Here is a 26,398-nt window from a genome sequence, read left to right as displayed (position 1 = left end):
GTGTTTGGCCTTTCTCCATTATACTAGCGGATTCACCATGCTATCCTTCCTTCGTGTACTTGAATCACCAGAGTGTGACTCAAGGACCTAGAAATCTGTAGTTGTGAAACACAGTTACCTGGAGGGACAGTAAAAAGTCCTCATGGCTCAGGGCGCCTGGGTGGCTCATTCGGGTGAGTGTCTCAATTCATCTCAGGTCATGATCTCATAGTTCATGAGTTTGAGCCCCGTCTCGAGCTCTGTGCTGTCAGCGCAGAGCCTGCTTCAAATCTTCTGACCGCCTCTCTGCCCCTCCCCCGCTTGTGCTCTCCCAGAAATGAATAAATATTTAAACAAAAACCGTCCTTGTGGCTCATTTCACTCAACAGAGCTTGCTGTTGCTCCTAGAGAGTATGTGAAACTGGGTGCCAAACACGGAGGAGCCCCTCAGTGCTCTCCCTCCCTCAGGTGTCTGGGAAAACATAGGGCTCTTCACTGTCACCCTTTTTTTTGTTGTCGTTAATGTTTGTTTATTTTTGAGAGAGAGAGAGAGAGAGAGAGAGACAGACCTGCACCTGAGCAGGGGAGGGGCAGAGACAGAGAGGGAGACACAGAATCCGGAGCAGGCTCCAGGCTCTGAGCTGTCAGCACAGAGCCGGAAAGCGGGGCTTGAACTCATGAACTGTGCGATCATGACCTGAGCTGAAGTTGTACCCTTAACCCACTGAGCCACCCGTGCGCCCTCCTAGATATTTTTTTCATTTTTTGAATTCTATATTTAGATAATGGTAAGTCCCAAAAAGTTGTTGAAGGGGATGGTTCACAGTCAGCAGTGAAGTGTTTCTTTTGGTGTGCTTGATTTTAAGGAATCTAAGCCGCTCCTCTTTCCTCACCTCACTGGTCTTTGTTCTCATAAACAGAATGACCTAGTCAAGGATCTGTTGAAAGAATGGGGTCCTAAGGAGATTCAGGGATTCAAATGCCCTTTGATAAGAGTTGCTCATTTGTTTCAGTCCGTAATAGAAATGACTTTTTGGCTTTGTATTCCAGCTGTTCTGGAAAGAACAGTGTTCTGGAAAGATTGGATTGATTTTATGGACTTTTGGGATTGTTTTTAATTTCAATTTTAATTTTGGGGGGGAGAGGGAGGTTTTTTTGCACTGACAGTGGCGAGCCTGATGTGGGGCTTGAAGTCACAAACCGAGAGATGATGACCTGAGCTCAACCGACTGAGCCACCCAGGCACCCCGGACTTAAGGGGTTTAACAGTTTATGTTATTCAGAGTAATGGTAAAATATCTTAGGCCTCTGAATCCCGTGCTGTGCCACCAGCTGGTTTTCCCTCAGGTCCTTACGTATAGGTGTTTCTTGAACAAGTTTTTCTAACATTTCTGCAAACGCAGACCAAGTCATTCTCACACTTCTGATGATTAATAAAGTCTGTTAACTGTTTCCAGTATTGTGTGTTGCCTCTATTAATATTTTGTAGCATTTTATGAAGTTTCATGGTGTTTCCATATTGTGTTTTGATCACCTATAAACACTTCTTTGAACTTAGGATGTTTGTATAATAGCAATGAATTTAAAAAATATCAGTATGATTTCTACATTAGAGTTTGGGCTATGGAAAAAATTGTTGGGTAGCATGCCTCAGGTTGGGCTAAATTGAGTTGTTTGAGGAATTAAAATGTATAGCCTTCTAGAGGGGAGACACTATAACTTCAAGATAGAAATTTGGGAATTGATGATAGAAAATGATTGGCTGATCTCCTCAGTAAACTTTACAGGGGCATGAGTTTCTGGTCCTTTCCAAGGCTGTGTATCCCCATTGCCTAGAACAATGCTTGTTGTGGGGGAAGTGCTTGATACATGTTTGCAGGAATGAGTCTCCCATCCCATGAGGTTTGTCTAAAATGGGGCATTCTTCCTAAAATTCTTATGTTTATGCCTACTCTATGTTGAGGCATCTTATTTATTATATATTGGAAAGATGAGCATATTGTGAGATTTTGAATTTTCTTTTGAGTGTAGAAATCTTAGCATTTTTAGACTCTTCTATTTTAATAATTATAAAATTTCTGAGTTTATTATTCAGTATATAGACTAGCATAACCTAGATGTTAGGCTTATAGATGAATCATTTGGGAGCCTTAATGGGTTCCACTATTGCTTTGTTTTACAATCTATAGGTAACCATGTTGGTTCCCAATATACCTACATGTTTCATATTTTCTCTGTTTTTTGTGCGATTTCTATTTCAGATCTCCCTCGAGTTTAGAAATCTGGCTGAGAAATATCAAACGGTGATTGTTGACATTTGCCGGAAAATGGGATTTGGGATGGCGGAGTTTTTGGATAAACACGTGACATCCGAACAGGAGTGGGACAAGGTGAGCGGTTACAAAGCAGTGTTGGTGTGTGGTACGTGAGACAGAGCTGAGGGTGTTCACTGTCAAGTTCAGAAAGAGGGATAAAGTTGTCTACCCGGTCCAGGTTTTCTGCTTTTACAACCCATCTGTTTAGTTTGAATGGCTCACCATAAACACTTAATATAGGGGCTTATCCTTGAATACTTGAACTAATCCATGCCCTAGAAGGAGTTTACCAGTAAGTCAGGCCAAAGTAGATACAACTTGCCCCAGGAGTACAGATGTTAAGCTTCTAAAAGTGTCTCTGACTCGCTGTGATATTTTAGATAAATGGCCAAATTGCTTCATGTAGTATAAAGATATCAGTGGTTTTCATATCTTAAAAATGTTTTTTTTTTATTATTTTCTTCTTTTCCGTTTCTGAGTACATGTGTATGTGTACACACCTTAGTATCTGAATCCTTTCTCCAGTTCCATCTTACCACAAGATTACATTTATTTGTTTATTTATTCATTTATTTAAAGTTTATGTATTTTGAGAGAGAGAGAGCATGAGGAGGGGGAGGGATGGGGGCGGGGAGAGAATCCCAAGCAGGCTCTATGCTGATACCCAGAGGCTCGATCTCACGAACTGTGGGGCTCAATCTCGCAAACTGTGAGTTTATGACCTGAACCGAAATCCAGAGTCAGATGCTTCACGTACTGAGTCATCCAAGTGCCCCTACCCAAGATTACTTTTAAACTCGGTGCCAACTTGATCCCATTATGTTTGGGAGAAGTAGGCATCCCTCAAACTGTTAAATTGTATGTGTGTTTCCTTAGAAACAAAAACAAGTTTAATGAGAAACCAAAGATAGTGACTTTGGATCTTGGGTGTGTTGTGCTGAGGAGTGAGCACCTCTCCAACACCTTACCTTTTTCTTTCCCATCATCTCCTTACAGAATTAACACAGTATGAGATGTTCCAAGTTTCTTGACCTCCCTCCCCCAATTCCTATGGCGGTTATAAATGGGTATGTGCGGGGATTAGCGGTGGGAGACCTCACATGGATGAGGTTATCTTCTTCAGGAGACAGAGTAGCTGGAAAGGGCTATGAGAGCAGATGATGTGGCAGATAAAATTATAATGGCTTTTATTTGGCCTGAGTTTATTCCTGAGCAGCAGCTGAGTAGGATATTAGCCAGGGTAGGAGTAGGGGGCAGGGAGAGAGTGCTTTTCTAGACAAAGTGACCTAATTGACTCTGGGGACTAAAGTAAACATCAGAATACAGGATAGAAGGGAGAGGTCTTGCCCATTTTCCATAGGCATGGTGTTTGTGAGCCTTCTTCGTCACCCTAGTGGAGGCAAAGACATTTTAATCATCTGAATTGTGTATGTGTTTTGCATCTTTAATGGTATTTAGGTTGGGATCTCAGAAGAGACACTACTGCATACATATGCATTGGGTGAGTGTAGGTCCAAAGTCCAGCCTCTTAATCCTTCAGTCGTCAAAACTTGTTGGCAACGTCTTTGGAACCAGATGAGCATGCGTGTGACTGCTGCTGGGCTATCAGTTGATCAATTTAAAGTTAAAGCTGAAACAACTCCTGGCCAAGAATCAGCACTCGTTAGCTGCATGGTAACTTCCTTTTCTGCCCTGCAGACCTACACAAGGAACCTAATGATCGGTTGTTGAATACAAGTTCTGATTAGATCAGTACTTTTAATGATTTCCCCCTCTCTCTTTAACTGTGGAGGAGGAGGACTGCCTCCATTCTAGGAATATTTCTATCCAAAGAACCATTATCTTAAAATATACTTTTCCTTGGACAGCTCTATGGATGTACTCATGTTTTTAAATCTCTAGTAGTTCTTTGGAAATTTCTTATAGTTTCCCACAGCTCATTTCTGTCTAATTTTAGCATATCTTTACTCTTTCCAGATTCTTCCTTTCCTAGACCGTATTCCGAGTGCATTCTTTTTGCCGTTTCATTGTGCCCCTTGATTGGTCTCTGGCTTTGTGTTACTTTCAACCAAAGACCCTCCTCTGTGGTCTTTCCCTAACGTTTACCCTTCCTAATGTCCTCCCCAGAGTGTACCTTTAACTGCTCTCCACTTCTAAAATTGTCTAATGGACATTCATTTCATAAGAGTATTGCATTAAGTTGTCTTGCAATACTCTTCTCAGGAGAGGATAGCTTTGACAAGCCACTTTTATGGAGAAAAAGTCTTTGACGATTAAGAATGATGTTTGCCAAGATCTCTTTTGAGGAGAGGCAGTTTTATCGAAATTGTTAAAGCCTGCCTTTAAGCCAGACCACCTGGCTTTGAGTCCCTGGCCTCTGACTTCTCAGATGAGTGATCTTGGACAATTAACTGACTTCTTTTCTGTCCCAGCTTCCTAAAATGGTGGTAATAATAATACATGCCTCAGGGTGCTGGGTGGCTCAGTCGGTTCAGTGTCTGACTCAGCTTAGGTCATGATTTCACGGTTCGTGAGTTCAAGCCCTGCATTGGGCTCTCTGCTGTCAGCACAGAGCCTGCTTTGGATCTTCTCTTTCTCTCTCTCTGCCCCTCCCCTGCTCTTCTGTCTTCTCTCAAAAATAAACAAACATTAAAAATTTTTAAAAAATAATACGTGCCTCATAAAGGTGTTTGTGAGGACTGAATATGCAGAGTGCTTAAAACAGTGTCGAGAACATAGTGGTTGTACTTTGTTCTTCTGTATAATGAAGATTTTGAGACACTGCCAGATCTCTAAATGTCTTCAAGATTAAACTCTACTTAGTATTTTAGTTTCTATTAGAATATTCCTAATTCCCTATGGCCTTCACTCTCAATTTTAGATCTCAAAAAGTTTACTGTACTAGTTTATTTTTTCAGTAACCTTTTATTCTAGAAGTAATGCATGTTCACAGTAGCAATACAGAAAATGCAGGTGAAACAAAAACATCACACCAGCCAGAGATCAGAGATCGCTTTGGTTAAACCTTTTGTGCACATCCTTTTTGGATGTTTTTTTATTCCTTACATGTCCATAGTGTATATTTGTGTCTGAATCAAAATAAGATGTTGTACTTTCTGTTTGGAACCTGTTTTTGTTTTTGCTTTTGTTTTGTAGTTAATGATCTTTACTGTTTTCATGTCAGTAAATACGTATTAAAGTACTTTAAAAATAATCTTTTACAGTACTGTCACTATGTCGCCGGGCTGGTGGGAATTGGCCTTTCCCGTCTGTTCTCAGCCTCAGAGTTAGAGGACCCCCTAGTTGGTGAAGATGTAGAACGTGCCAATTCTATGGGCCTGTTTCTGCAGAAAACAAACATCATTCGTGATTATCTGGAAGACCAACGAGAAGGAAGAGAGTTTTGGCCTCAAGAGGTAACAGAGTTAGGGGATTTGGGAAAAATAATGTCAAATACTTTTCTGAACACAAAACAAATCTTTTGGTTGCAAGTGATAGAAACATGAATCAAACTGCCTGAGACAACGGAAGAGAGTGTATAAAACAGGTTAAGATTTAGTTTGCTTCAGGGTGGACTGGCCAAATCCACAGGTTCAGTCGTGTGTGTGTGTGTGTGTGTGTGTGTGTGTGTGTGTGTGGCTTTTCCCCCTTCTTTCTATCTCTTGGACAGGCTTTCTCCCAAGTAGTAGGTGTAACAACCCATGACTCACAACTTATTAGCTTGTGAAGGCCTGCTTGGTGGGGCTTGGTTCCTGTGCCCATCAGCTGCTATAGCCAGAGGGCTGAATACTTTGGCCAGACCTGGATTATCTTTGCCCAACACACATAGATGGATTCCCCCCACCCACCCCAGGAAGAAAGATGCTAAATAGACAGAAACTACAGATGTTCATTATAAGAGACCAGAGTTGATCTTTGACTCAATTTTAAAAAAATAGGGAAAGACTTGGACATTGGTTTTATTCAGAAAGAAAGCTATAAAATATTTTTCCTTATTTTTTTTTAATTTAAGTAATCTCTACACCCAATGTGGGGCTCAGACGACCTCAAGATCAAGAGTCTTCTAACTGTGCCACCCAGGCACCCTGGAAAGCTAGAAAATCTTATGACTATTTCCTACATTTGCCTATTGATTTCCATAAAATGGTTTCCTAAAACCAAGTGGTTTTAAAGTGGAAAAAAAGGTGACAAAGTAGGGAAAATATTTGCAACTTATGCCGCAAATAAAAACTGCTAAAAGTTAAGACCAGTTACCCTATAGGAAAATGGACAAAGAGATGAGAACAGATCAAGGAAAGAAAGATCATTAAACAGCTGAAAAGATGATCAATCTTACTCCTAATGAGAAAAATTCACATTAAAACTACCCTGGGCTGAGACGCCGTAGTTTGTCAAGCTTCCCAGGGGACTACTGTGCAGGCAGGGTTGGGAAGCAGCTCTTGTGCACCCTTCCTTTGACACCAATCCTCAGAGAAGGGAAGCGATTCTGTGAGGACCTACGGTGAATGAGTCAGTGGCCGCTAGAAGGGACGCCCCAGTCTTCTGGATCCCTGCCAGGGCCTGACCACCGTATGACGCTGCTTCTCACACAAGCGCATCACCCAAGTGTGGTTCATGAGTCCCAGCTCTGCAGTCCTGCACACATTTCACTTCCCTCTTTCTGTAAAATTGAATAGTTTATACCACAGGGTGGTGGTGTGCATGAAGTGAGATAAACTGCAACCCAGGGTGCTTAATGAATGTCAGTTCAAATAGCCTAACCCAAAAAAGATATAAAAGAATCCTGAGATACTATTTCTTGCATTGGACTGGCAGACAGTCAAAAGTTTGATAGGCCTGAATGAAGCAAGATTGGGGAACCAGGCACTCTTGTGTGGCTGGTGAGCGTATACTGGTACAGCCCTGAGGCCTGGCAGTTTGGCAAATGACTCATATGGGAGCATATGGATTCAGTGTTGTTTGTAATAGTTACAATTTATTAACAACTTGGATGTCCCTCTATACAGGACTGGTTGAATGAACCTATGGTATATTCACCTGGTGGAGCGCAAGAAGAACTATACTATTACGGAGTAATCTCCAGGCTATATTATTAAATGAAAAAAACAGGTGCACAATACCATAGTTTTGTGTTTTTGTTTTTTACTTTTTATTAAAATTTTAGTTAGTGAACATACAGTGCAGTATTGGTTTCAGTAGAATTTAGTGACCGATCACTTACATACAACACCCAGTACTCATCACAAGTGCCCTCCTTAGTTCCCATCACCCATCTAGCCCATCTCCCACCCACCTCCTTCCACCAACATTCCAGTTCTCAATCATTAAACGTCTCTTGTGGTTTGTTTCCTTTTTTTCCTCCTTTTCCCGTATGTTCATCTGTTTTGTCAAATTCCACATATGCGTGCAATCCTATGGTATTTGTCTTTCTCTGACTTATCTCAACAGCAGAGTTTAAATGGAAGGATAAACCAAAAGTAATAAAAGGTTTTCAGTAATCATACTGTGAATATTTTTGTTGAAATACTGAAACTATTACAGAAACTTGGTAACATAAATAGGCAATTGTGTTCTTATCAGTCTAAGAACCAAGGTTTTTCAGTCTAAAATACAAGATACAAATAGGAAACAAGTTAAGCAAAGCTCCCATAATCCTGAACTGAATTGGAAATATCAGTATGAACTCATGATACAGATTCTTTAAAAAAAAAAAAAGTCTACCTCTGTTTAGCAACAATGACCAAACCAGTAGTAATATGTACCTCTGGTGTTCCAATTTGCTCTTTTAATACCATTTCCCAGTATAAGGAACAGTAAGGGCAGAACATACATAAAAGGAGCTTGAAATATACTGTCATGCCAGAAAGTAAGGGAACTATCAAAGTAAAAAGTACAGGGTAAAGAGGCACACAATCCAATTTGAAGGGGCTTTCACTGGCCACATATGGAACACTTCGAGTACCAAAAAAGAATAAAAATGGCAATGGATTAAAACACATCAAATGTGTTTAAATAAAAATGAGCATGCACCTCTTGATGAAAGATGTTGGTGTGCTCTTTTATCAAGAGGCACGTAATGTCTGATCTTTGCCCACTTTTGATGTTAGCAATCAGGCTTCATCCCTAGTTCTGTTAATTTATTAGGGTTGCGAAATAGTATTTTTATCACAGCTTTATTGAGACAGAGTTCACTTACTATATGCAGTTCATCCTTCTAAAGATTTTAGTGTTTTTTTAGTATGTTCACAGAGTTGTGCAACAATCACAATTAATTTTAGAACATTTTCATTACCCCAGAAAGAAACCACATGCCTTCGAGCAGTCATGATCTGTTTTCCGCTGATGCCCACTCCCCAGCCCTTGGCAACCAACCATCTTCTTTCTGTCTCTGTACATTGGCCTGTTTTGGACCTTTCATATAAATGGAATCCTATAATATGTGACTGACTTCTTTCCCTTAGCGTGATGCTTTTAAGGTTCATCCAGGAGGTAGTATGTTATCAACACATTATTCCTTCTTATAGTCAAACAATATTCACTTATATAGATATGCCACATTTCATTTGTTTATCAGTTGAGGAATATTTGGGTTGTTTCCACTTTTTGGCTTTTATTATTTTTTAATGTTTGTTTATTTTTGAGAGAGAGAGAAAGCGGGGGAGGGACAGAGAGAGAGGGAGACAGAGGATCTGAAGCGGGCTCTGTGCTGACAGCAGAGAGCCCGATGTGGGGCTTGAACTCATGAACCATGAGATCATGACCTGAGCTGAAGTCGGATGCTCAACCAACTCAGGTGCCCCCACTTTTTGGCTATTATTAATATGCTGTGAACATTTGTATACAAGGTTTTGAGTGGACATGTGTTTCCATTTCTCTTGCATATATATACATATAGCTTGGAGAGGAATTGCTGCTTCATACAGCTACTAACCTTTGAGGAACTGCCAGACTGTTTTCCACAGTGACTACACCCTTGTACCAGTCCTGTCAGCAGTATATGAGGGTTCCAGTTTCTCCACAGCTTTGCCAACAGTTCTTACCTTTTTTTATGTATGTGTTTAACATCTTTTTTTTATTGTGGTAAAGTTTATGTAATATAAGATTTACCATTCAAACTATTTTTTAAGTGTATAGTTCTGTACCCTTTAAACAATAACTCCCTACTTCTCCATATTATCTATCTTTTTTTATTATACCCCTCCTCGTGGGTGTGAAGTGGTTTCTCATTGTGGTTTTGATATGCAATCTGATAGCTAATGATGTGGAGCATTTCATGTGGTTGGCCATCTGTATATTTTCTTTGGAGAAATATCTATTCAGGTACTTTTTCTGAAAACTACTAAAATATTTTCAGATATTTTAATGGTATTGTTTGTTTTTATTATTGAGTTGTAAGGGTTCTTTCTATGCTCTGAATACAAGTCCCTTATCAGATACATGATTTACAAATATCTTCTCCCAGTCTGTGGGTTATCTTCTTCCTTTCTTGATGTCTTTTGGAGCGTAAAAGTTTTTAATTTTGATGAGGTCCAATTTATCCAATTTTCTCTTTTGTATTGTGCTTATGTAAGAAACCATTGCCTAATCTAAGGTCATGAAGATTTATGCCTATATTTTCTTCTAAGAGTTTTATAGTTTTAGCTCTTAATTGAGTGCTTTGATCCATTTTGAGTTAGTTTTTGTATGTGGTGTGAGGTAGGGGTCCAGCTTATCATTTTGCACAAATGTCCAGCTGTCCCAGTACTATTTGTTGAAAAGATTGTTCTTTCCCCCATTGAATTATTTTAGCACCCCTGTTGAAAATCAGTTGACCCTAAATATGAGGGTTCATTTCAGGACTTTCAATTTTATGCCATAAAATAAGAACTTTTTAATTCTATATTTGTGCCTTCCTTTATTAGCTGGGCTGATTTTATAGGAGATGTGTTCTCTCCTTTATTATTTGCTTATTGAGTGGTACAAATCACGTATGGAAGGCAGTACATATATTTGATTCTTTCCTTTACCTAGCTTTTAAGATAATTTTCTGTCACCCTCAGAAGGTGACCAATTAGTTATCTTTTGCTGTCATTATAAACTTACAGATTAAAACATATTTGGGTTTAATTGGTTGTAATTATTCTCATTATTAAAGCTTAAAATTTCCCTTCTTTGGTCGGGAATAGATTCAGGTTGGCTCTTGAGTCCTCATGACCCTTAATAGTCTATGATAGCTTCCTTGCCTTTTGATACGTGAAGATGTTCTAAACTCATTTTGTACATTTACTGTCTAAGATCTGGACTCCTCCAGCTATTCAAGAAGCTCAGGGAAGACACCTGGGCTAATGGAAAATAATAGCCAACACCACACTTGGGCAGGATAGTCATTGCTCTTGGGGTAGCCCGTGTGTGTGTGTGTGTGTGTGTGTGTGTGTGTGTGTGTGTGTCTAGTTTTAAAGCTAAAATACCTTGTAATTTATATTGGTAAATTTACAAATACCTTGTAAATTTGTATTGATATTTCCAATTCAAACGCAGGACAATAGAATGGTTATATAATCGTCTCCTCTATATTATATCTCCACCTCATTTTTTCCTCATTGAGATTCATATTTCTCAAGGAAATAAGAGATGCCAGAATTAGTATATGCCATAACTACTCATCTGCTTTTTTTCCACATTACAGATCTTGCAGTCTCTGAATAGTGATACTGATGCTACTACCACCAAATATGCTTACGGAAAATAATTCAAAAAAATTTTTTTGCATATGATATCCTAATTCCCAGTTTTTTATGATTACATTTATATCTGAATCGTCAGATCAGATAGCCGTTACTACCGTAATATCTCCCTTTTCTCCTTTATTTTGTCTTGGTTTATGCTCACCGCCAGCCTTTATGTTGATGTCTCTAACCATTTTGGTTGTCCGGAGGTCGCACTCTGGTAGATAGGAAAGAGCCATGAGAATAATAATTCTCCATGTTTATACATATTGAAGATAATTTGTGTCCTTGATATTTGAAAGTCAGTTTTTTCTAGCTATGAAGTTTTTAGCTCATAGTTTTGAGTACCTTAAATGTGTTACTCCCATTTTCTTCTGCTTTTACAGACTGGCTGTTGAAAATCTAATGATCGTTTTCTTTTCCTTATAAGTTGCGGGTTCTTTTTCTTCGTGGTGGTTGCTCCCTAGACTTATTATCAGTGAAGAGGCCAAAAGGTGCTATCCTAATTCTGTCATCCTTTCTGCATCTATTAGCAGGAAGTTTGGATTTTGTAAAAATGGTAGTGATGGTGGCAGCAGCATGGTTTGGGGATTTTTCCCAAATTCTCAAAAAGAGATGAAACAACTCGACAAAAAAATCCGAACAAACACCCAAAACCCAGCCCGTGGATAACCTGTACAAAGCACCCCCAGGAGCTCCAAGACAAAAGTGGGCACAGGCGAGATGCCAACGCCACAGATAGAACCTGCATGATGGAACAAGACGGGCCAAATGTCAATAATTGTTGAGGCCGGTGGATGTATACATAGGGGTTTATTAACTATTTTCTCCAAGTTCTGCAGATCTTGTACCATCATTGATCTAGTACCATCAATCTGAGTGTGTTTAAGGTGCAAATTAAGAATGGATAACAAACTTGACTTTCCATAGAATCTCCTAGTCCTCTTAGGCCAGTCATGTATTTGGGGGAGTGCATAAGGTTACAATGAGTGTCATTCTTTGGGCGGCTTAAGAGTTTTCAAAAATGGGGTGCCTGGGTGGCTCAGTTGGTTATGTGTCTGACTCTTGATTTCAGCTAAAGTCACGATCTCACGGTTTGTAAGTTTAAGCCCCACGTCGGGCTCTGTGCTGACAATATGGAGCCTGCTTGGAATTCTCTCTCTCTCTCTCTCTCTCTCTCTCTCTGCCCCTTCCCTGCTCTCACTTTCTCTCTCAAAATAAATAAATAAACTTAAAATTAAAAAAAAAAAATACTTAAAAAAAATGGTTACCAAAGATGAAAGTAAGTTTTATGTTAGCTTCAGAAACTACTTTATTTTTTTTCTGATGTTTAATTTGTGTGTGTGTGTGTGTGTGTGTGTGTGTGTGTGTGTGGAGAATACGAGCAGGGGAGAGGGATTGAAGGAGAGAAAGAGAGACTCTTAAGCAGGTTCCACACTCAGCACAGAGCCCGATTCGGGACTCAATCCCACGATCCTGGGATCATGACCTGAGCCGAAATCAAGAGTCAGACACAACTGACTGAGCCACCCGGTGCCCCTAGAGATTCCTTTAAATATTAACACTAAAAATTGTCAAATCAGTCCCACCATTGGAGTTGAAGATGTTATTTCACTTTTGAGTTACTAAGATCCAAGGAGGTAATGTTCTCATAGTACAGACTTAGCTCATTTTCCCCAAATACGATTGTTTGGCAGCATTCTGAATTCTCGGAATTGGGTACGTGATGTTAATCACTAATTACTTGGAGACCTGACCATCATCAGAATTTTACTGTTTAGCCTACAGTATTGTTGTAGCTGGTTTTGTATATATCTGGTTATTTTTTTCAGGAGTAGACTAATGCCTTCTGAATAACACGAGTTTTCTTTATCTGAAGTCATTAAAGTATTGCTGTAGTACATGCTGTACTAATCTTCCCAAAAGGACAATTTCCCAGAAACTTAACTGACTCCCAGGTTGTGATCAGACCCTGACTGATTGTCACAAATAGCCCCTGTGTGGAGCTTAAAACAGACTTGATCTTGGTGAAAGAGGAGTCCGCAGCTAAGAAAAACTTTACTGTCTATCATAGTTCTTATTCACGAAGATTCTTTCATGTTGCTTGGAAACCTTCTTCCCTTATGCACATTCTGACTTCTTTTTTAAGGTTTGGAGCAAGTATGTTAAGAAGTTGGGTGATTTTGCTAAGCCACAGAATATTGACTCAGCTGTGCAGTGCCTGAACGAACTTATAACCAACGCACTACACCACATCCCAGATGTCATCACTTACCTTTCAAGACTTAGAAACCAAAGTGTGTTTAACTTCTGTGCTATTCCACAGGTATGCAGTGCTGCTGTTCTTGTTGTAGAAGAGAGGTGGAAGCTACAGGCAGTGGTGTGGTGGTGGTGATGGGGGTGGATAGAATGCATTTACTATTTTGGTTTGCTGTATTTGGAATATGGGTCCTTAAAAAGAGGACTCTGGTCTGTTTTCTTTTGCTGGCGAAGAGGCAGTGTCTCACCATACCTTCCCTTTGCTCTATGACCACCACCCTCAGCTCAGCCTCGCTAGATCCTTATTCTCACAGTTAAATCTAGGGCTTTGGCTTAGATTTATGGGGAGTGCTGGGTAAAATGTAGGTGAAGGTGTTGTCATTACAAAGTCTTAAGCGCCTAGTTTTTGCTGTGCTTTTCCTAGACTCATGAGAACAGAACCTGGCCCTATGGACCTAGCCCCTCAATATCCTAGGAGCTTACACTTTTTAAATGCCTTACTAATTACTTTAACTCCAGTAAATGAAAGTTCTAGGATTTAACTGATTTGGAAACTCGATTTAATCTTTTAATGGCCAATCTTGAATTGTTGTTGGAGCTAAAATCTGTAGGCCTGACATAGGTTTCCGTTTATCCTAGAAATAGTACACCTTTGAGCTTGGGAACTATCCCTCCTTCCCATTTGTGCCCTACCCTCTCCTCCATGCTGTTTTTTTTCACATATGATGGTTTGTTTGTTGTAGGAAAAATAGAAAATTATTTGCAGATATTATTTTGAGATACATTTTTCAGCTCTATGACTCATTATTCTAGCATAGAAAATGTTGTATTGGCTCGTGTTTGTTTTTTCCAAATAAAAAGTTTTCATGGTCAAACCAAAGAATCATTTAAGACTGCAAAGATCACTTGAGGCTGTTGTTGAGGAAGGGAGGAGTGGGAAAGGTACAAGTTTTGATATGCTTTCTTCATGGGTACTTTTTCTTGATCAGTTACATCTTAGCTCTTTGGCACTTTCTTATTCTATAGAAGATTTTTTTTTACGTTTTCACAATGGTGATTGCCTATAGTACCATTTCTTTTCTTTCATGAAATGAAATGAATTAGCATTTTCTTTCGTCTCCCCCACCTAATATCTGTAGGTAATGGCCATTGCCACTTTGGCTGCCTGTTACAATAACCAGCAGGTGTTCAAAGGCGTAGTGAAGATCCGAAAAGGACAAGCAGTAACTCTAATGATGGATGCCACCAATATGCCAGCTGTCAAAGCTATAATATACCAGTATATGGAAGAGGTGGGTTTCTATTTAACTACCTGGATAATTTCTAGCTATTTTTTATAGTATTTAAATAATGTCATTATTTAAATAGTTTATATTTGAATATTAGATGATCCTGACAACTTATTGTGTTATGGTATAAAGAGACAGGACAGGAGTTGGTCTCCTTTATTTGGAAAGTTCGTGTATGCATGAGTTACTGATTGTTCAGAGTTGCACAGCACCCTGGTGAGAGAGTATAAAGGCAGCAAGCCTTTAGGGTGGAGCTCCTAAGCAGAATCATAGGTTTTGAGCTGGAAGCTGATGTTAGAGGCCAGTCAGGCTTTTTGTTTTATGGGTGAGAAAAATGAGGCTAAGTCTTGTGGATGCAAATGCAGTATCTGACTGAGTAGATCTGGGACCCCAGTCCATCCACACTGCCTCACACCCAATCCAGTACTTTCTATGACTTCATAGGCCTCAACTGAGAAACCACAGTAGGGAATTTTGGCAAAGGAAAACCATCAAGTTGCAATGATATCTAAATTTTTTTTTCTTTTTTTATAATTCTTTTAATGTTTTTATTTATTTTTGAGAGAGAGAGAAAGTGTGCATGCAAGTGGGGGAGGGGCAGAGAGAGAGGGAGACGCAGAATCCGAAGCAGGCTCCAGGCTCTGAGCTGTCAGCACAGAGCTCAACATGGGGATTAAACCCACAAACTGCGAGATCATGACCTGAGCTAAACTCGGATGCTTAACCATCTGAGCCACCCAGGCGCCCCGATTTCTAAATTTTCTAATGCAAATCTCATTTCAAGTACCAAAACCATCCTATAAAACAGAACATACTTGTTCAAGTCAAATATCTTTCTGTGGAGGGTATAATATATGACTAGGTTCAAAAAAGCCTTTTCTTAGAGGCTAAAACTCTAGGTCCTAGATCAGTGGTTCCTTTGTTTGTTTGTTTGTTTGTTTTTTGTTTTTTTAATAATGTTTGTTTATTTTTGAGAGAGAGTGTGAGCAGGGAGTGGGCAGAGAGAAAGGGAGACACAGAATCAGAAGCGGGCTCCAGGCTCTGAGCTGTCAGTACAGAGCCTGATGTGGGGCCTGAACCTACAAACCACAAGATCATGACCCAAGCTGAAGTTGGATGCTTAACTGAGCCACCCAGGCGCCCTAGCAGTGGTTCTTAATTGGAGATACTTTAGTACCCCCTTCCCTGCAGGGGACATTTGGCAATGTCTAGAGATTTTTTTTTTTTTTTTTTTTTTTGACTGTCACACTAGGGAGCTGGGTGGCTCTGAGATCCTTAGGTATGTTCTTACTGAAGATTGTAATACTACAGAAATACATGAAAACATAGTAAGATCTTCCTCCCCCCCCCCTCCCAGAGGTAACTATTGCTGTCAGTAGTTTTCTGCCTCCTTCCAGTCCTCTGGCTATGCCTTTACAGGGATGCAATTGGTAATAGTGGTTTCCTCTAAATAGAATTCTGCAAAAACAGTTATTTCCTCTGATTTCTATGGCATATTGCACATTCTCCTTGGAGTTACGCCCTGTCTTCTGACGAGCTTTGGACTTCAGCATTTCTACCAGAGGTACCTGTAGAAGGCATAAGAGAAAACTAAAGAAAAATTTTTTTAATCCTAAAATTCTTTTAGTGACTTAAGTGTTGAGCCATTGACCAAAAAATTGCTGCTTATGAGATTTGGGACGGTCTGGTTCACCATATAGCCAGCACTTACTCTGAGCTTACTGTGTGCCTGGCATAGCAACCAAAAAGGTGGGTGCTATTAATATCAAGGAAACTTGAGGATGGTGCCATAATTTGGACCCAGATCTGGCTGACTTCAGACCATATGCTGTTCACTACAATTCTAAGGGGGTTGGACTATCCTTTCTAAACTGAGTAGTACTTTATTAGGCACTTTTTCTCTGTTTTGTATCAATTAGAATCCTTTTATGTAGTGTGTAGTTCAGAGAATATTTTAGTTTTAATACTGACCACCGATTTCAAAAAACCATTTTTTAAAAATGTTGTTTGCTAGTTCCGTTACTATATTAACATTCAGATTTTATCTGGTGTTTTCCTTACCCATTGGAATTAAATCCTGGTTGTGATCAACAGTTTGATTTGGGGCATGGGTACCCACACTACAGCTGACTGACCTCCCCACCCCCACTGCTTTTGTAAATAACTTTTTATTAAAACACAGCCATGCCCATTCGCATATGTCTTGTCTGAGGCAGCCTCAAAATACAGTAGCAGAGTTGAGAAGCTGCAACAGAGGGTGACCCACCAAGCTGAAAAGAATTTCTGGCCCTTTAAGGAACACTGATTGAGGTCATCAGTTTTTAAAGCTACTCTGGTGAAACCCAGCGTGATTTGGAGGAAACATTAATACTTGATCTGATTCAGAAAAATCTCAAGTCTTTCAAGTCCAAAGGAATAAAATGTGATAATGGTTTTAATGTCCTCATGAATGAAATTTCAAGTTAAAACTTTTTGAAGACCGCAAGTTGTCTATTTGCTGGTGTCCAGATATTAACCCTGATCCTACTTCTCACTGACCAAGTCTGTCCTTTGCAGGAAGACTGCAAGTCTTCTGTCAGCTTGGGGAGCCTGGGTGGCTCAGTTAGTTGGTTAAGCGTCCGACTTTGGCTCAGGACATGATCTCATGGTTAGATTGAGTTCGAGCCCCGCATCGGGCTCTGTGCTGACAGCTCAGATCCTGGAGTCTGCTTTGGATTCTGTGTCTCCCTCTCTCTCTGCCCCTCCCCCACACTCTCTCTCTCTCTCTCAAAAATAAACAAACATTATTAAAAAAAAAAAAAGGTTCTCAGATTAAAAACAAAAGGTTCTGTCAGTTCCCTGGGCTTAACTGGTGGTAACAAGAATGCACTCGCAGGGGCGTGTAAAGGTCTCCTCATGGGACTCTAATGTTTAAAGGAGGAGTTAGAGGGACACCGAACCTTCCTGAGGAGGTGGGCACTGCTCTTCCACACCCTCTGTCCTCTGGAGCAGCCTCAGCTGCAAACCAGTCTGGATACCTGTCAGCTGGCGAGAAGCTCAACCAGCTATTTTGGGACAGAAACAAATACTCAGGCAAACGGCCAGAAGCTGTTGTTTCCTTCTGTGCCAATGCTCACTCCTCGGCGAGGGCAACCTCTCTTAAGCGGGCACACCTTCCCATTTCACGCTACACTGTGCTTCCTCTAGAGCATCGTCCTGCTCTCCAGGCCCTTTTTGTGCTCACATCTCACAAGTGTTGTGCAGCATCGGCGGCCCTTGGGCACTTGCTAGAGCCTCACCCCTACTCCAACCTGTTGACTCAGAATCTGCCTTTACCAAGATCCCCAGGTGATTCCTGTGAACATAAAGTTTGAAAAGCACTGCTGGGGACGCCTGGTGACTCGGTTGAGTGTCCGACTCTTGATTTCGGTTCAGGTCATGATCCCTGAGTCCTGCCGGCCTCACCGGTCCAGGATCCTGCTTAAGATTCTCTGTCTCCCCCTCTGCCCCTTCCCCTCTCGTGTGCTCACTCACTCTCTCTCTCTCTGTCTCAAAACAAGAAAAGTACTGCTGTACATCCATTCTTTCCTTCTCCGCTGGCTCTGCCGTTAACCACAGGAGGAAGTACGAGATTATATGTTGTGAACTGTCTCCACTTCTCTGTCCGTCTCTCCTGTGTGAGCCCAACCCCTGCAGGTATGCACTCCTGCTCCTGCCTCTCACCCCCTCAAGATCCACCTCCTCTTTATCTAAAGCCCCCTCCTTTTTGGGTCCCTCCTCTAGTTTGTATTTGCACTCTGGCCACTCGGCTTCAAAAAGTAAACAGATCAATACTTGGCTTGACTTTGCTCCTCTCTACCTCGTCCCCATCCTCCTCTCCCTCACAGTTAAGCTTCTCGAAGGATTCATGTACTTCATGTTATTGATTCCCATTTTTTTCTCAACCCACCTCATCCTAGCTTTTGTTCATTCCTTGTCAGAACTTTTCTTACTGAGGTGATTTAATGACCTTCTAATGACCAGTTTTTGTTTGTTTGTTTAAAGTTTATTTATTTATCTTGAGAGAAAGAGTAGGGGCAGAAAGAGAGGAAGAGAGAGAACCCCAAGCAGGCTCTGTGTTATCAGCTCAGAGCCCAACACAGGGCTCAGTCTCCCCAACTGTGAGATCATGACCTGAGTCAAGATCAAGAGTTGGGCGCTGAGCCGACTGAGCCACCAAGGCAGTGCTCTAGTGACAAATTTTTTAAAAATTCGACACTGGATCTTTCTCACCATGAAAGCCCTTCCCTGTCTTGGCTTCTGTGCCGCTTACCTCACGTTTAACCTCTTACCCATCTGTCTCCTCCTTTGCCTTCCTGGCTCCTTATCTCCCAGAGTTGTCTTGATTTTTGTTTCTTCTGGCTGCACAAAATCTTCCTGGCATTCTCTTCTATGGCCAGGCTGTTTCCTCCACCCCATGCTTTTCACTCCAGACTTGATTATTCCAGTTCAGTCCTTGGTCATAAACCTTTTTTTTTTTTTTTAACGTTTATTCATTTTTGAGAGAGAGAGAGAGAGCAAGCAGGGGAGGGTCAAAAAGAGAAGGAGACACAATATGAAGTAGGCTTCAGGCTCTGAGCTGTAAGTACAGAGCCCCATGTGGGGCTTGAACCCACAAACCACGAGATCATGATCTGAGCCTAAGTTGGATGCTCAACGAACTGAACGACCCAGATGCTTCTAAACCTTTTTTCTTTTTTCTTTTGGTTAATGACATTAGCTGTTCATACTTGTCAGAATTTTGTGTGCATTAGCCTTTGACCACGCAATTCTAGGACTTTACCTACACAATTAACTAGAAAATGTACAGAGACGCTGATTGTAGCATTTTGTCCTCGGTCCTTATTAGGAGGGGGTTGATTATAAATTATAGTGTGTTCACATTACGTAGGTTGTGTTTAAAAGGAATGACCTCTTTTTCTAGGTTCTGGCATTAAGAAATGTCCATAGAAGCTCCTGGCTCAGTTAAGCATCTGACTCTTGATCTCAGCTCAAGGGTCATGAGTTCAACCCCTCATTAGGCTCCAGAGTGGTCAAGGAACTTACCTAGGAAGGAAGGAAGGAAGGAAGGAAGGAAGGAAGAGAAAGAAGGAAAGAAAGAGAGGGAGGGAGGGAGGAAAGGAAGGAAGGAAGGAGAGAGAAAGAAAGAAAGAAAGAAAGAAAGAAAGAAAGAAAGAAAGAAAGAAAAAGAAAAATATCCATAAAATATTATGTGAGTGAGACACCTAGGTGGCTCAGTCGGTTAAGCATACAACTTCAGCTCAGGTCATGATCTTGCAGTTCATGAATTCGAGCCCCTCGTCAGGCTCTGTGCTGACAGCTCAGAGCCTGGAGCCTGCTTCAGATTCTGTGTCTCCTTTTCTTTCTGCCCCACCCCCACTGTGTCTCTGTCTCTCTCAAAAATAAATAAACATGAAAGAAAATTTTAAAAAAAGATTAAAGAAATTATGTGAGTGAAAAAAGTCAAATTACAGCATAATATGTTTATAACCTATCTTAAAAATAAAGTGTATAATTTCATATACACAATATAGTCATATTTATACATTATATAGAACAGCCATTCTGTATAGTGTGTAGACTATATAATACGTATATATGACATTTTATATGTTTTTATATTGGCTTATATGCACATGGCAAGAGGTATAAAAGTAACTACACCAGTATATGGTAATACTGTATTATTGTGTATGACATTTCATACATTTTTATCTGAGGTTATAAGGGCATAGTGAGGAAAAGTATAAAAGTAACTATACTGGCCTGTGGCTGAGGGGCAAGTAAGGGAATTCTGTCTCCTTTTTTTACTTTATTTTTGTATTGCTTGTTTTTATAAGCTTAACTCCATTATCTAAATTTTTTTGAAAAGAAAGAGGAAATTGTAGTTTCATTGAAACCTTTTTCTTCTTCTTTCTAGAGCTATTCTTGGTAGCATAATATTAGGTATCAGATATCATTAGCATATTTCTGTAGGCATTTTTTTCCCAGTGAGCTCTCTGCCCATTGTGGGGCTTGAACTCATGATCCAGAGGTCAAGAGTCACATGCTCTACTGACTGAGCCAGCCAGGCACACCTGTGGGCATATTCATTTATTTTCTTGTCATACTAAATCGCAGCTGTGCCCTTTCCGTGGTGAGGTGGGAGGGTGGCAAGAATATAATCTGTCTCTGGAAAAAATACCCATTATATCATTCAGTCGGTTAAGCGTCTGACTTCAGCTCAGGTCATGATCTCACAGTTTGTGGGTTCGAGCCCCACATTGGGCTCTGGGCTGACAGCTCGGAGCCTGAAGCCTGCTTCACATTCTGTGTCTCCCTCACTCTCTACCCCTCTCCTGCTTGTGCTCTCTCTCTCTCTCATAAATATTTAAAAAATATTTTTTTTAATACCCATTATATAATGAAAGTCTGGGGAAAAAAATTATTTAAAAAATATGCCCGCTTTGTAATCTTCCTCCTTTTTGTCTCTGGGCTCACATCATTGTCCCTTTCCCCCTCAGTCATCTCTAAACTGCTTTGTCAGCTTAGTGAGGGCCTCCTGTGTGCCAGGCTCAGTGCTGGGCTGGAGGCAGAAAGGTAAGACATGGTGCCTTAGAGGCTCGCAGTCTAGTGAGGGAGACGCATAGACATAGATGAATTCAGTGCTAAGTGATAAGGTAGGAGTCTGTGTAGGAGAGTGGCATGTGGCCCAACCTGAGAGTTCAAGGCAGGTTTTCTAAAAGACTAATACCTAAGACTTGGGCAACAGGTCAAGTTAGCCAGGTGAAGGAGTGTGACAGGGGCATTCCGGGCAGAGGGAACGGTGTGAGCAAAGGGGAACACACGCATGCAGAGCATCAGAAGTAGAAGACGACAGCGGGTAGTTGTTCTAGAGTGAGAAGAGACAGGTGGGGAGCGGCAGGCGAGGCCGGAGAGGCCCAGTGGGCCCAGGTCATGGGTGGCCTCACGTTCCACATCACGGAACTCAGAGCTTATTCAGCTGGTGATAGGTAGCCACTGAGGGTGTCAAGCAGAGTTTTTTAGTTTCTTTGGTGACAGCGTGGAGAGCAGGCGAGTGGACTTCAGGGTTCAGGCGGAAGGAGCTCAGGTTGGAGGTTGGTGACAGCTCAGATGAGAGGCATTGAGGGCCTAGCCGGCAGCAGTGGCTGTAAGCATGGAGGCGAGGCCTGGAGGCAGCAAAGGTGTCAGGTCTGTGGAGGTGGAGGAGGGTGAAGGCACCGGGAAGACTCGAGGATAACTCTCTGGTGCCCTGCTTCTGCTCTGGCTTTTCTTCATCTAGCCTGTTGCCCACAGCACAGATTCCATCTTGTTTGGCTGTGTTCGCCCAGTCTTCACGATATCATTTCCCCTTTTCTGTGTTGCTCTCCTCCAGCCCAAACTATGCTGACGTTACCAAGCTCCACTCTGTTCCTGGCTCTGAGGCGTTGGGGATGCGAAGACCAGGGAGGACCTGGGTGGCTCCCCAAGTGCAGGCCTCCTTGCTTGCTCCCTAGGACAGGCTGTGGGATTACCGGGCCTCAGTTGACATCCTGCCTTGTTAGTGGAGTGACTTGGAGTTTCCTTTCATGTTCTCTGAATCTGTTTCCTTGTAAGAGAAACGTGGCTATAAAATACCTACCTGTTTAGGGTTATTGTAAGAAGTAGACACAGAAGATAAAGTTCCTAGGACTCCATAAGTGGCACTTAACTATTTTTTTTTCCTTTCTTTAACAGATTTATCATAGAATCCCCAGCTCAGACCCATCTTCTAGTAAAACAAGACAGATCATCTCCACCATCAGGACACAGAATCTTCCTAATTGTCAGCTGATCTCCCGAAGTCACTACTCCCCTATTTACCTGTCATTTGTCATGCTCTTGGCTGCCCTGAGCTGGCAGTATCTGAGCACCCTGTCCCAGGTCACAGAAGACTATGTTCAGACTGGAGAGCACTGATTGGGTAAGAGTGGGAGCTAACGCTCGCCGTGGAATAGACTGACCTTTCCTTCAAGGAAGGATGTTGGTTTCCCCCTCCCCCTCCATTTCCCTCCTGCTCTAATTCCTAAGAGAACTCTGTGGACTTGGACCTTTAGAAACTGTGACATGCAGTTGAGAAGATGAGGATAAAAGGGAAGGATAGCTCACCCTCGGCTAGCAGGTATTTGTGGGCTTGCTCACATCTGCGCAAGGTGGCCAATAGCCGGGCGCTCCTCGCTGCAGGGCAGAGGAAATGGTTGCGTATGGGGTTGCTGAGAGATCTTATTTCGTGTGAGTCCTGGCTAGAATTCTAATGAAATGTATTTAATTTGAAGCAGCCTCGGAATACATGTCCTAGCAGGAAGTGAATTTTTCTCGGTTTGGTTCTGATTTTTCTCATTTTGTTTTCTCTTCAGTTGATTTGAATGTGGCAGATGTCAGTGTTTGTAGCTCTAGGTGGTGGTCCCATGTTTCCTAAGAATGCAACTGTCTTCTGCACGTGAAGGCTAAGGATTCACTTCTGGGTGTTCTGGAATGGTTTCCTCATTTAAAAGGAGATTAGCTTTCCCAGAGGAACTGCAGGATTGCCTTTGGCCCCATTGTAGAAGACTGGCCTCCAGTCAAGGCTGACTTCTTGAGAAGACACCATATGTAAAGATACGTTTGTAAAAAAGAATGGAATTACTCTGCATTTGTCAAGGGCAGTTCACTTGAAAGCCTGGAGGCACATGGCAGATAAGAAGTCAAGAGCGGAGTTAGTGATCGAGGGCCAGGGGGCTTGGCCCGCTGCTGCCCGCAGAGCGGACCAGAGCAGTACCAAGAGCGAGGATCCAGCTGCCTGGCCCCGGCTCCACGGCGCCCGCCGGAGATGAGCAAGTGACAGCATTGCCTCACTGCCCAGCCCGTAACCTGCATTGACTCTGCCAGCCTACTCTAAAGTGGGCCGATTCTCTTAGCCGCAGCAGATTTTATTACATCCAGGGGGCTTGTGGTTGTGGTGGTTGTTGTTATTGTTTTGTCCTTTGTTTCTGTTTTTAAAAAAAATCACGTTTATACACTGAAGTTTCAACAAAGACAAAAATGTTTTCAGGTGATGGGCTGGGAAGCCGAATGTACTTAGCCTAATTCTTCTAGCATCGCTGTTTGCCTTCTTCTTTACTCCCACGCAGCCGGGGTTGGTGATGCGTTCTCACCCAGTGACTCACCGAGAATCTCAGCCTGGACCAGGGAGGACCCCTCTCTAGGGGTGTTTGAAAAAGCCCCTCAAGCTGAGCAATCACTGTCGTAGGGCATTAAAGTGCTTTCTAGAAGCCATTAATGCTCTCCATGTACATAGTATATAGTCTACTCTTTTGCTGCTGTCCTTTGTGGATGGTGACTTAATCACCGAAGTTGAGGGTTTTCCCCAGCAATAATATTGGCCTTGCATTGTTATACGCACACCCACACTGATTTTCGTCCTGTGACTGCCGCCGCCTGACACAATGGCTTAGTTTTGGTCTGTGGGAGCTGCAGTTGGTAGATTGGTTTGGGGCTCAGTCCTGGACAAACTTGTCACCACGCTGAAGCCAAAGTCCTTTGCCACCTGGAGTACAGCTGTGAGCCACACTCAACAGTAATTTCCCAAGTAATTTAAACATCGGAATTTGGTTAAAGATTCCAAGGTAGGTTGTTATAAATTTGTGCGTTGAAGTATCAGATTAGTTCTGTCCTGTGTAGAATACAGGACAACTTGGTGGAGAGCCTTGTTCGGAGGTGGATGTACCGGAAGTTTTCCTCCTGGCTCACTTGTGACCTGTGCGACTTTCTAAGCTTCTGTAAGGTTTATTGGATGATCTTCTAGGTCCCTCCCAACTGTAAAGCTGTGGAATTTTTCCTATCGCTGACTTGTGCCAAGGTCTTAGCTCTACTGTCCACTCCTGAGTGCTTTGGAAGACAATTGCCCTTCTGTTTCTCTACTTAAATTGCCACGTAAAATACAGGATACGCAGTTAAACTTGAATTGCAGACATAATAGTGTTTTTTAGTAGAATTATGTCCCCCAAATTGTATGGGACATACTTTTTTTTTTTTAATGTTTATTTTGAGAGAGCATGTGAGCGAGAGGGGGAAGGGCAGAGAGAGGAGAGAGAGAATTCCAAGAGGGTCCTGTGCTCAGTGCGCAGAGCCAGACACAGGGCTCCATCTCACAGACCTTGAGATCATGAGAGCCGAAATCAAGAGTCAGACGCTTAACCGACTGAGCCATGCAGGTGCCCTGCACAGGATGTATTTCTACTAAAAAATTACTTGATCTGAAATTCAAATCTAATTAAGCATCCTTTATTTTTGTTAAATCTGGCCACCTCACTCTGTTCCACACTTTAATTATTCATCAAATATTTAGCATCTCTGGCCCATAGTCTACTTGATTTCTACTTACAGTGGAGTATTTCTAGCTTTTCCTCAGAGGAGGATCTGACCCATCTGAATCTAAAATTCCTTTATAACAGACCTGAGCAGGAACCTGCTCTCCACATTCTGGGAGCTTCTAGAGCTCCAGGTAAAGCCTGTGCAGACACACAGAGCCACCTATCTCCCTTTGGGAAAGTGCTTGGAGCAATTACCCAGAAGCCCATTCTATCAGAACCATTTCTCTGGGTCCGGCATGCACATGTGCATAGGGGAGGAGACATGGCTAGCCATTTGTTAATTCTTAGCAGCTTTGGAAGCAGAGCTCTAAGGCTGTGGTTCTCAGCCTTTAGCATCAGAGTTGCCTGAAGGTCCCAGATTGCTAGGACCATTTGTCTCTCAGGTCTGGGGAGGTACCCCAAAACTTGCATGTTAAGTTCTCAGGTGATACAAATACTGCTGCTGGACAGGAGCCCAGTTTGAGAACCACTGCTCTAAGGCCTTATTCTTCAAACTTGAGTGAACATATTGAATTACCAGGAGTCTTGTTAAATTGCAAACGCAGACTGAGGTCTGGCCCAAATTCTGCATTTCTGACAAGCTAGGTGATGGCCATGCTTTTCAAGTGTAGCTATCTGATGTATGTGAAGAGTGGGACAGGTTCAACTGTGTGCTCAGATGCTAAGTCTAAACTAAAATCACGCCCTTCTCCAGGGAATAAATGAAAAGGCACAGACGGTCACTTCCATCTATCAGGACAGGCACCCCAGGAAAACATGGCACCAATTGAACTGAGGTGACAGGGTGGTGGTCAGTGAGGTAATTTGAGGTTTATGAAAGAATTGACATCGATTCCAATCCTAAATAGACATTGTTTTATTTTCTAACAAAGACTCAAGCTGACCCTGAGGATGCCGTGACGTTCATTTGGGTACTTCGTTTTAGGGCAGCTCTTTCACCTTCCAGGGGGGAGGATGGGCTGCAGGTGGGCACGTGGAAGACAGGATGGAAACGGGATCATTCAACTCCATTTGGAGAGCGGGTCGAATTTGTTAGAACTACATTGAGGTTATGAATGTCTTCTGATTGCAATTTTAAGAATAAAGCGATTGCAAAATTTGTGGCTTTGGTAGCCTTTGTTAAACACTTCTGAAACATGTCGGGTTTCATAAATTTTCCCTTCAGTATTCACCGGGTGTAAGAGCTTATTTGATGATGCAGTTTCGGATTCCTTGTTTTTAATGTTCATTTATTTTGAGAGAGAGTGCGCAAGCTGGGGAGGGGCAGAGAGAGCATCCCAACTAGGCTCCGCGCCATCAGTGCAGAGCCCGATGAGGGTCTCGATCCCGAGAGACACGAGGTCATGACCTGAGCCAAAATCAAGAGTCAGAGGCTTAGCTGACTGAGGTACCCAGGTGTCCCTCTGATTCCTAACTTGCAATTCACATCAAAAGTCACACTTTCCATGCTTCTGGAGCGAGTC

At 41.9% G+C, this 26,398-nt stretch overlaps 1 protein-coding gene across 3 annotated transcripts in view; it reads left to right on the top strand.

The window, feature by feature from the left end:
* Window positions 1-26,032, top strand: part of FDFT1 (farnesyl-diphosphate farnesyltransferase 1) — a 40,888-nt gene extending 14,856 nt beyond the window's left edge. For 2 of the 3 annotated variants that reach the window (XM_049631367.1, XM_049631364.1), the window contains 5 exons: window positions 2,241-2,369; window positions 5,519-5,710; window positions 13,149-13,325; window positions 14,398-14,550; window positions 22,282-26,032. In XM_049631367.1, coding sequence (XP_049487324.1) covers window positions 2,241-2,369; window positions 5,519-5,710; window positions 13,149-13,325; window positions 14,398-14,550; window positions 22,282-22,503 — 873 coding nt within the window. In that variant the 3' untranslated portion in view covers window positions 22,504-26,032. The remainder of the gene's footprint in view (window positions 1-2,240; window positions 2,370-5,518; window positions 5,711-13,148; window positions 13,326-14,397; window positions 14,551-22,281) is intronic. The other variant, XM_049631365.1, reaches the window with a different exon arrangement.
* The last annotated feature ends 366 nt before the right edge of the window (window positions 26,033-26,398 follow it).

Source organism: Panthera uncia, chromosome B1 (genome assembly GCF_023721935.1).
Source record: "Panthera uncia isolate 11264 chromosome B1, Puncia_PCG_1.0, whole genome shotgun sequence".
NCBI lineage: Eukaryota > Metazoa > Chordata > Mammalia > Carnivora > Felidae > Panthera > Panthera uncia.
The sequence above is the reverse complement of the archived record's forward strand: the minus strand, read 5'-3'. Positions and strand labels throughout refer to the sequence as shown.